Consider the following 10,104-nt stretch of genomic DNA (forward strand, 5'->3'; position numbering starts at 1 on the left):
AGAATAAGAAAAAAGCCATCTTTGCTTTTGCTTTAATGTGAAAATAAAATTATTAGGGTCCACCATAGGTCTATACCACTGTAGTTTAAGTCCTGGTTTTGGAAAAGAAAATGTTCCCTCTAGGCAGTGTTTTGCATTTTTTGGTGCACATGATGAGCTTGGGCAATGGATACACTGCAGTGAGCAAAGAGGATTTTAGTAAGCTACCCTGTGGTGAAATATACCCAAAAGCCAGTACATTCACCTGGATTACTCCTGAAAAAACAAACATTCCTAAAAAAATGTGTTTTTTGTGTTCATTTGTGTTCACGTTTGTCCAGTTATAGAGCAAACAGTGAACAGGCTTTTATTTTTGTAAGTTTCCGGTTACTTCCTTCTGTTTCTCACGTGACCTCGTCCTCGCCTGGTTACGAGAAAGCGTCGCTCCCTGGTCGCTACGGAGGGAGGGATGGGTGTTTTGTAGTTAAAAAGACACTTTTGTGCACTTTCCCACGCAGTTAGGACAGCGGTCTGTCATGGCAGTGTGTGGGAAACGGTTCGCTTTTGTTAAAATAACAACTTTTCCAAGCTTTAACGCGTGCCCGTCTATGTTCTACTGCCACTAATGCATTGATCTTTCTTAGAATGACAGATAAAGATTAGTTAGCATGCTAGCAAGCTAGCTCCTCAGCCTCTGCATCACCCAGCGACGACACCTGCCAGTGACAGGTAAGAAACCCTGCTTCTGTGCACTACAAGTGTGCGCAAGTCATCATCCATTTTTCAGCTTTATTAACTACGGTTAAAATCCACCGAGTACCGTTGCATAATGATCGCCAGCAAAGTTCTTAGCAGGTGTTTTCCAGTGACTAATACCTTGTGACAGTAATGATGCCGCTGTAATAGGATTTGAGCCCTCTCCTTCCTGTCGCTTGTTTGTGGAGTGGAGTACACCGGGATAACGAGGGTGGAGCGTAGCTGTGCGTGTGTGAGAAAGTACTGTTTGTATTCTGTTTGCTGAATGATTTCCACCAAAATGTCACACAAGGCTTCTAATTCACTAAAAACAGACAAAGTAGTTAGTTGTTGTTCTTTTAGCTGCAAGAGAAGCACAGAAAGTGTGTGCCTAATGTAGCTATTGCATTAAGCACTGCTCTGGGATAGACGATCACTAAGTGAACTGTAGGGTTGTAGTGAAGTCCGAGTTGTTATCCCTCATCATTACTACCACAACATGTGCGTTTAGTTGTTATGAAGCGTGATTTTTCAGTTTGATGGCATTTTTCTGTGTGTGTTAGTGTGACTGCAGGTTCCTAGGCAGACATGGGCAAGCTACAGAGCAAGTTCCGCAAGAGGTCTGAGCTCTACAGGTGAGACTTGTGCTAGGCCTTCTCTCTCTGTGTGTGTGTGTGTGTGCGTATGTGTGTCTGTATTATATATATTATTACATATTAAAGTTTTTGCAATTTTATGTGTGTGTGTATTTTTATGTGTTTGTGTGTGTGTGTGTGTGTGTGTGTGTGTGTGTGTGTGTGTACAGGGCATCTCAGGCAGAGAAGACAGATAATACCTTTGACAGTCAGGTGGTGCAGTATGAGCCTGCACATCATGGGTCCATTAACACAGTGACCACTCTCAGTCCAGACCTGTGTGTTTCTGGCGGGAGTGACCAGGTAAAGCCAAAAATTGAACTGTTGTACTGATTATTAAGTCTCTTTAAATATTATAAATGTTCAAGCCACAAATTGAACTTTATCATGGTTTTAAGTGATTTTAAATTATAGAGCTCACAGAGTAAAATGCCCAATTCAAAAAAGACTCACAATATTGAATCTAAGGTATGATACAGGTTATATTAGAAACCCATGAATTAAGGGTATAGATTTTGTGAAAACTACACTTAAACATGGTGTGATTAGCATCTCTACCTCTGTAGGCTGTGGTGGTGTACGACTGGAAACAAGGCCGGATGTGTCAGTCTTTCCAGGGCCACAACCGAGAGGTTACCAAGGTAACATCAATACCGTGTGCGCACAAACTGATAAAGGAATGACGCCTTAAACGTGTGACACATTTCACGTTCCCCAGTCTCCTCTTATCTCCTGTGAATTCTGTCCTCTACCAGGTGATTTGTTATCCAGGTAGTACATGGATCTTTAGTGCCTCACGGGACAAAACTGTACTGATGTGGGACCTCAACCAGGGAGACGAACCTATTCAGGAATTCTGTGGGCATGAGTTGGTGGTCAATGGACTAGCTATCAGTCCTGGTACATACACACAGGCACTCACACACAATGAATCTCCTCCGACGTGAGTAAATGTTTTAAGTGTTGTCTTAAAGGTTATATTGCTTAAGGTAAATGTACCAGTCTCTGATTTCTAGTATGTTAAAGTGCATGATAAAACACAATTAGTAAGTGTATTCTGTCATATCTTTGTACAGATAGCTTCTTATTTATCCCCAAGCATTTTTTTTGCAGTTGCAGACAATCAATTCAAGAAAAACAAAGGTACCTCAGAAGACATTTCACAAGCACGAAATAAAAAGCAGAATTGGTGTAATTAAAACAAAAACAAAGGCACCCACCCCCCCCAAAAAACAACAACAAACAAACAAAAACAAAACAACAACAAAACAAACAAAAAGCAAAACAAAACCTAATTAGCTCTAGTTTTTGTTTCCAGTTCAGTTTAATTAGAGGTAACTTGCAGAATGAATTAGCTCATTTCAGTTTAGTTTTTATTGTTTGAAAATGTTTCGTTTTGGATACATTTTTATCAGTTTTAGTATTGTTTTTGGTCTTTTCTGTTGTTCACTTTTTGAACACTTTTACTATAAATGTATAAACAAAAATAAGCAAATTTCATCTGTAAAGGTCTGGTCAAACTTACAGTCATGGGCGTCAATGTCATGATAAGTTTGGGCTTTTAGTGATCTGTTGATGAACTGTTTTTCCAGGGTCGAGTGATTGTACAATATACATCTTTATTAACTTTAAAAAAGAATTGGGTGCAATTTGAATTTGGAGATACCCAAATTGTGTTCCAAAACATCCTAACCAAATTCCTCTCATCTTAGACTGAAAGTCTGGGTCTTCTTCTAGACGATGGCAAAGTTGTAATACATCTTAATAACTTATGTATAATTGTTGATCTGATGATCCTGGAACCTGCTGTTATTTGGGAATGGCTCATTAAGCTTCTGGAATGGCCCTCACGAACTTAACCCTATTGAAAATTTATGGACTACGCTTAAAAGCTGAGTCTGTGCCAGGAAATCAACCAGTTTCAAAGAACTTTACCATTTCTGCCGAGACGAGTGGTCAAATATCCAGCCAGAAGCTTGTTGATGGCTGCCAAAAGTGTCTGGTCAAAGCGCACTTTCCAAGGGACATTTAACTAAATGTTAGTGGGGGTGTATTCGTATCTTTGACTCTGTGTGCATTAGAGAAAATCCAAAATAAGTTCAAACTTGTGCACCCAATGCTTGTTTTATAAAAATCATTAAACATGTATGCTGTACAATGATTCAGCCTGGAATAATTAAAAGACCAAAATTACCATGACAGTCATTTCCATGTAAACTTTTGACCACAGCTTTCATGCGTGTGTTGTGTGAAATGTGACTTCTTAGCAAACCAAATCATACTGAAAGATGAAATATCCCTGAAGTGAACCCATATTCATATAGCAGCTATAATAGTTGAAGTATTTCTTCTGCGTGTCCTGTGGTATGATAAATGGCTATTCTCAACTTGACTGAATAATTTGCCTTAATTAGTAGGAAAGTTAGCACTACCTGGAATGTCGGATTTTCTCATTTTATTGGAAGTAAGAGTTGTTATTTTCACTTCTGGCAGCACACCAACATCTATTTCAGGTTAACGATCTGCACCAAATATAAGTGTTTGTTTTATGGTCGGTAGATGGAAGAAAGCTGTGCACTGGCTCTCGTGACAACTGGATGTGCCTGTGGGATATAGAATCTGCAAAATGTGAACAGAGACACAACATATCTAGAAACCTGGTAAGAGTAACAGTATTATATTTTTATGTGTTCACATCTGTGTACTAAGCATACTGGGCTGCTTTAGATAAACACCTGAGCACATGAGAGAAATAATTAGATCACCAAGCTACTTAATCAGACTTTTAGATCCTTTGTCCGCAGGGTGTAGATTTTTCCACTTTCCTGTGTCTCTTTCCAGGTGACTCATGTATGCTGGGTTCCAGCCAGCTCCTCTATTGTCCAGACCTCCGAGGATAAGACTATAAGGCACAGAAGGATTTTCTTTTGCTGTATTATTATTGAAATTCAGTGGAAATTAATTTTGTGTGCTGTAAAATATGATGATTTGTTTAAATCTCAAATGAGTGCAGATTTTTTTATGTGTAATTAATAGCAGGAGTGGGATGTTTCTCATTCGGTAACACTGAAAAAGATATACTTGATGTCAATCTACAGCTTTTATTATTGAATTATGTGGCACAAAAAATAGATTCAGTTATGCCTTCCCTATTTTCTCTGCTAAGTCAGTATCGTGTCTGACTGTTCAATCAGTCAAAGGTGAGTTCAAGTCCCATTTGGTGGTAAAATTTGGATTGGGAAATTAAACCGTTCACCTAGTTTTTACTTTGTAGCACTTTTCCTGTCCGTGACCTGACCCCATCTCTAAATTATTGCTGAAATTCAAAAATACCTCGTGTCTTTGGGAGCTAACACGCTTTCTGCCTTTGAAATGCCATAGAAGAAAAAAGATAATATTGTGAGTACACCAAGACAGCAAATCAGACAGTAACACAAACCTTAACATGAACTTATGCAACCCTTGTTATCCTGTTATTTAATGCTGAAGTACTTACTGCTGTTGTCCACATAAAGTCAGCCAAAACGTAGCTGCAGCAGCCAATTAGAGCACCAGAGACAGTATTAAGCCTCGGCATTGAACCTAAACTCACACGAAGCAATACTGCTTGTTTTTTTTTTGTGTGTTTTTGTTTTTTATTTTAGTAAGGCTATAAATGTGAGTCATATATAATGTATAATCAAGGGATTTAGAAAATGTTTTAAACCAAAGCCAACATTTTTGGAGTTTTTACTGTTCAAGATCCTGGGAGAGTAAAGTGATTACAGAGCCTAACACTTAGATAACACATCCATGACCCCTTGATCATGTTGAACCCTAAGCATTTGATGCAGTTAAGACATTTAGAGACTTAGGATGTGTTCTGGGGATAATCAGCATGTGTTGCGATTTATTTGGAAAATTCACCCTGAAAAGTAGAAGACCCTAAGGACATGCACTCTCATGTGTAAACACAGTATTTTCTTACACGTGTGTTAAATGTCCTTCTTTAGTAATGGTTTGCTTATGTATACAGGGTGTGGGACAGCCGTGTATGGCAGGTGACCAATACTTTTCCAGCTAAGCAGTACATCCAGACCCACTGTGATGTCTCTCCAAATGGAAACTACTTGGTGTCCAGTAGCAATGGCTTTGGAGGACAGGGGTGTGAAGCCACGGTAAGACCTCTGGAGATATGTGTTTGTTGTTGTCTGTAAAGCTCTAAATGCACAGATATTGGGTAGATTGAGGCTGTCATTAGGTTATTTATTGTCTGGGTTGTATTACGTTGGTGTGAAAGACACACTAATTGGAATGAACAATTTCTTTTGCTCTGCCAGTTTAAAATTATGAACTGATGCAGCACAATTTGTTTTGTGTGTTTGTTGTCTTTGACTAATTTTCTTGTGGGCTTCACTTCCAACTTCCAATTTAATATAGAGATTTAGAGTGAGTATAATACAAAATAATATAGGTTGAGGTTTTGCCCTCATGAAAAATGGATCAGATTATTTTTTTCACAGTATCTCAAACACTCCACTGATTTTGCCGATGCTTTTGGAACATAAAACACTGAGATTTGTGATGGGTGGACTTGTGTCTGTGGGTTACTAGCTCTGGGACCTGCGTCAGCCTGGCTGCAAAGTTGTGGAGTACAGAGGCCACCTCCAAACCACAGCCTGCAGTGTGTTTCTTCCCATGCATCCTGGTGGCACAGCTCGAGTGGGAACATCCTCCCATGACAGCTCTGTCAAAATCTGGGATCAACATACAGCAGGTAACACCTCTACTCACTGATGAAACCATTTCAACACAAAATAAATAATGAAAAACCACTCTGCCTTTTTTATCTCTGTGCTGGCTTTGCTGCAACCTTGTCTCTCCTGTCCTCTGTTTAGTTTGTTTAGGGACGCTGTCTCTGGAAGGTGCCGGTCCACTGGTTTCGTTGGCACCGAGTGATTCCAGCAATCTGTTGTGTGCCAGCTTTAACAATGGCGTTCATCATATCCAGGTGGACCAGGGACCACAGCAGGCTCAGAGTTCTGGTGCAGGTGGTGCAGGGGGTCTGGATGTTAAAGTTGTGGCACGTTTTTGACACCCAAGGAGTGTCAGGTGTGAATTATAATGTGAACAGCCAGAGACTCAGCGAGAACGCATCGCTGGCTATGGAAATCAAGTCATTTTATTTTATTTATTTATTTTTTACAGACTTTATTTCTATAAACATTTTTGATTTATTAGACTGCCATGCAGTGAAAAGAGGTGACAATAATGACGTATGGAAGATGCAACTTTTGTCCAATACTGGCCCACCATGGATGTCCAGCATAGATACTCTTCATGGGGACTAAAAACAGGAAATCATACCTACAGTCACCACCAGAGTAACATGATGGAGGGCAGGATTTACCTGGTTTTTTTTTTTTTATATATAAACTGCCACTTTATTTAGAAATATGTACCATGAGGGTAAACAGCCATTCCAATAGGTGATTGTAGTTTACATTGAGTGGTTCAAGTTCTTGCACAGTTAACTAAATTGCCAAAAACTACTAGACAGCCTCTCGCTGTTGTATTGTTGGTCTAGGCTCTGTATACATTGACTTACTTTGTCTGGCTGATGTTGTCTATTTAGCCCAAAGTAATATTTACAAAATTTTGTGAGCTGCTATAGTTTGGTGCAGATGTTGTTTTGCTTTTGTTGGTGAGATGATTGCAGTTTGGTCACCGTTTTCTACCACTGACAGTTCTGGCACTAGGTGGTGCTAATTAATCTTAACAACTGAACAACTGGACTAGTGGATTATTTTTGACAAACTGAACTGCCCAGATTACAAAGGATCAGATTGAGTGGATGTCTCATAATTAACAGTACAAGAACTTAAGCACTCAATTAAATACAAACTAATGCACGGTGAAAAGAGGAGGAGTGAACCTGCTGTTTGGTCAGTTTTTATACATCATGAGCCATGAAGGAGAATTTGAAGCCCAGAATAAGCAATCGTTTTTTGTTTCCTGATGTTTCTTTTTTTTCTTTGTTTTTTTTGTTTGTCAGCAAATGTGATGTCAGCAAAAGAGCTTGTTTGTATGCTGATAATATTTATTAGTTTGTATTTTAACGTCAACCTGTTGGGGTTTAAAGATCAGGTCAGTACAACACCAAACTGTAACACATCTGGTTGCCATGTAAACGTAAATGGACAAAGACTTTTTTCTTTTTAAAAAAAGATAGAGATCCTGATATTTTTGTGAAAAGCAGCTGATAGTTGAATGTTTTTTGTAGTGTTAACTGTAATTTTTTAAAGTACTATGCAAAATACCAGAGTAATTCCACTTTTTTAATAAAACGTTGACTCAGTAAACACGGAAAATACGAAATATTGCAAAACTAAAGTTGAAATGCTGTGCAGGCTGTCCACATAAAACTTTCCAGCAGTTACTTTAGATCTTATTTAATCAAGGCTGATGAAGAATTTAAGTGTTGCAGATGCTGAAGCACACGCTGCAGTTTAGCAACCCTTTTCATAAATAACTGAACTTGTTTTGGAGATATGAAACAAACTATTATTGTATTTACAGTGTAGGTTTAAACAGTTTAAATACAACAGCATTCACCTTTTTTGTTTTACAGATCTAGATGGCCATCTGTCACAAGGACAGTTGTTGCTTAAGCTTCCAATTTAATCAAACAAAAAGGTTTTGGTCAGGGATGAGAACCACAATGACTAACTTATAGTTTATGTGCTGCGAGATGAGTTCAGATACAACATATGGATGCTCATCTGTGGAATATACTCAGAGTCACTTTATTAGCTACATTTGTTCAACTGTGCCAGTTGGGCTGGTCTGAGTGTTTCAAAAACTGTTGATCTGCTAGGATTTTCCCACACAGCCATCACTATGGCTGTCTAAAAATTGAAAATATCCAGCAAGTGGCAGCTCTCTGGGTGAAAATGCCTTGCTGATGTCAGAGGAGAATAGAGAGAACGATCTGAGCTGATAGGAAGGCAACAGTAACTCAAATAACAATTTGTTACAACCGAGATTTACAGAAGAGCATCTCTGAACGCACGCCCTGTCAAACATTGAAGTAGATGGGCTAGAGCAAAGACCACACCAGGTGCCGCTGCTGTCAGCTAAGAACAGGAACCAGAAGCTACAGTTCACATGAACTCACCAAAAGTAGATACCGGTAATAGAAGATCAGAAAAATGTTGCTTGGTCTGATGAGTCTTGATTTCTGCGTAGTGTTCAAATTTTAGTCTCAAAATTTGGTGTAAACAACATGTAAGCATGGATCCATCTTGCCTTGTATCCTCTTATGGTGGTATAATGGTGTCTATATTTTCTTGACATGCTTTAGGTTCCTCAGTCCCAACTGAGCGTTGTTTAAATACCAAAGACTACCTGAGTATTGTAGCTGATGACGTCCTGCACCATGTCACAAAACTCAAAAAAACCCACAACTGCTTTCTTGAACATGACATGGTACTCAAGCAGCCTCTACAATCACAAAATCTCAATCTAATAGAGCACCTATGGGATGTGGTGAAACAGGAGATGTCGTGGATGTGCAGCCAACAAATCTGTAGCAGCTGCTATCATGTTAATATGGATCAAAATCTCTAAGGAAAGTTTCCAGCACTTCACTGAATCCATGTCATTTGGTATTAGGGCCCTTCTGAAGTCAAAAGTGACCCAGTACCAGCATAGCGTATATAATAAAGTGTCGGGGGAGTGCATGTTGGTGTAGTCTTTGCTGAAAATGGGCTTGTTCCAGATAGATGATAGGTAGCAACTAAAGATTGCAAGGAAACTAATGCGTTTCGGTGATGGATTGTTCCAAGTATGATGGATTGTTCTGTCAAAAGGTGCTAAGGAGTCCCCACAGCAGTTATTCTATCTACCCTTGGGGAAGAAAACCAGTGGTAGAGAAGGTGAGATTTAGTTTTGTTTGGATATTTGTCAAGCTGCCAGATGACTCAGTTCATTCTGTGTGTTTGATATCGTATAATACAGCAATAAAAGCATTTCGTGTCATAGTGGTAAAGCTTTATTGCTCTTTGTGTCTGATGACTTTTTATCTAGGTCACAGCCTTATATTTAATCCACCACCTTGCGTAGGACTGCTTTAAATTCATCCAGGTTAATAACACGGTTATATGAAACTATTTGTAGTAATACCATGAATTTGAGAGATGCAAATCTAAAAAACAAAACACTCGTGTTGGTAAAGTTTACACAGGAAAGCTGCCAAGTACAACTTCATTTTTCTCTCATCAGGCACTGGCAATTTTCTGAAGGTTATTTGTTTTGCTTTACCACGAAAGCCTGTTTTGAGATCACCGTTTTCCCACTGTTTCCAATCCTTACTTCACTGTTTCAGTAATGCTCTTTCCATTTGTGATGGTCATACAGGAACTATAGGTTGAACTATAGGCTGAGCACTTTCTTACAATAAGAGTATTGAGTGTAAATAGGTGCATATACAGCTTTTTACAGTATTGTGTATTTTTGCTGGGATAACTGCTGCCAAAAGTGATCATTTAATTCCCAATCTGGCTGAATGGGAGCACCTATTCCCAAACAGCCACGGCCTTTTAGCAACCAAATAAAACCTTTTAGCACCACCTAGTGTTAGAAATATAATTGAAAGAGCACTTCCAGTAATTACTAGCAATACTACAATATTGAAGCAATTGTTCAGGTGAAGAATTGCAAACCAAATAGCCATTTACTTTTATCGTGTATTATGAAAGAACTGAGCATGAAGCAA

General features: G+C 38.9%; 1 protein-coding gene across 1 annotated transcript; it reads left to right on the plus strand.

Moving 5' to 3' along the window:
• The first annotated feature begins 381 nt into the window (after positions 1-381).
• On the plus strand, positions 382-9,368 carry wdr31 (WD repeat domain 31). Its single transcript, XM_040031608.1, has 10 exons — positions 382-708; positions 1,278-1,349; positions 1,520-1,652; positions 1,916-1,990; positions 2,105-2,249; positions 3,909-4,009; positions 4,191-4,258; positions 5,365-5,506; positions 5,943-6,105; positions 6,227-9,368. The coding sequence occupies exons 2-10, from the start codon at positions 1,303-1,305 to the stop codon at positions 6,421-6,423; spliced, it is 1,071 nt and encodes a 356-aa protein (XP_039887542.1). The 5' UTR covers positions 382-708; positions 1,278-1,302; the 3' UTR covers positions 6,424-9,368.
• Positions 9,369-10,104: the final 736 nt, after the last annotated feature.

The sequence above is a fragment of the Simochromis diagramma genome, unplaced genomic scaffold, assembly GCF_900408965.1.
Source record: "Simochromis diagramma unplaced genomic scaffold, fSimDia1.1 OVJJ01000284.1, whole genome shotgun sequence".
Lineage (NCBI taxonomy): Eukaryota > Metazoa > Chordata > Actinopteri > Cichliformes > Cichlidae > Simochromis > Simochromis diagramma.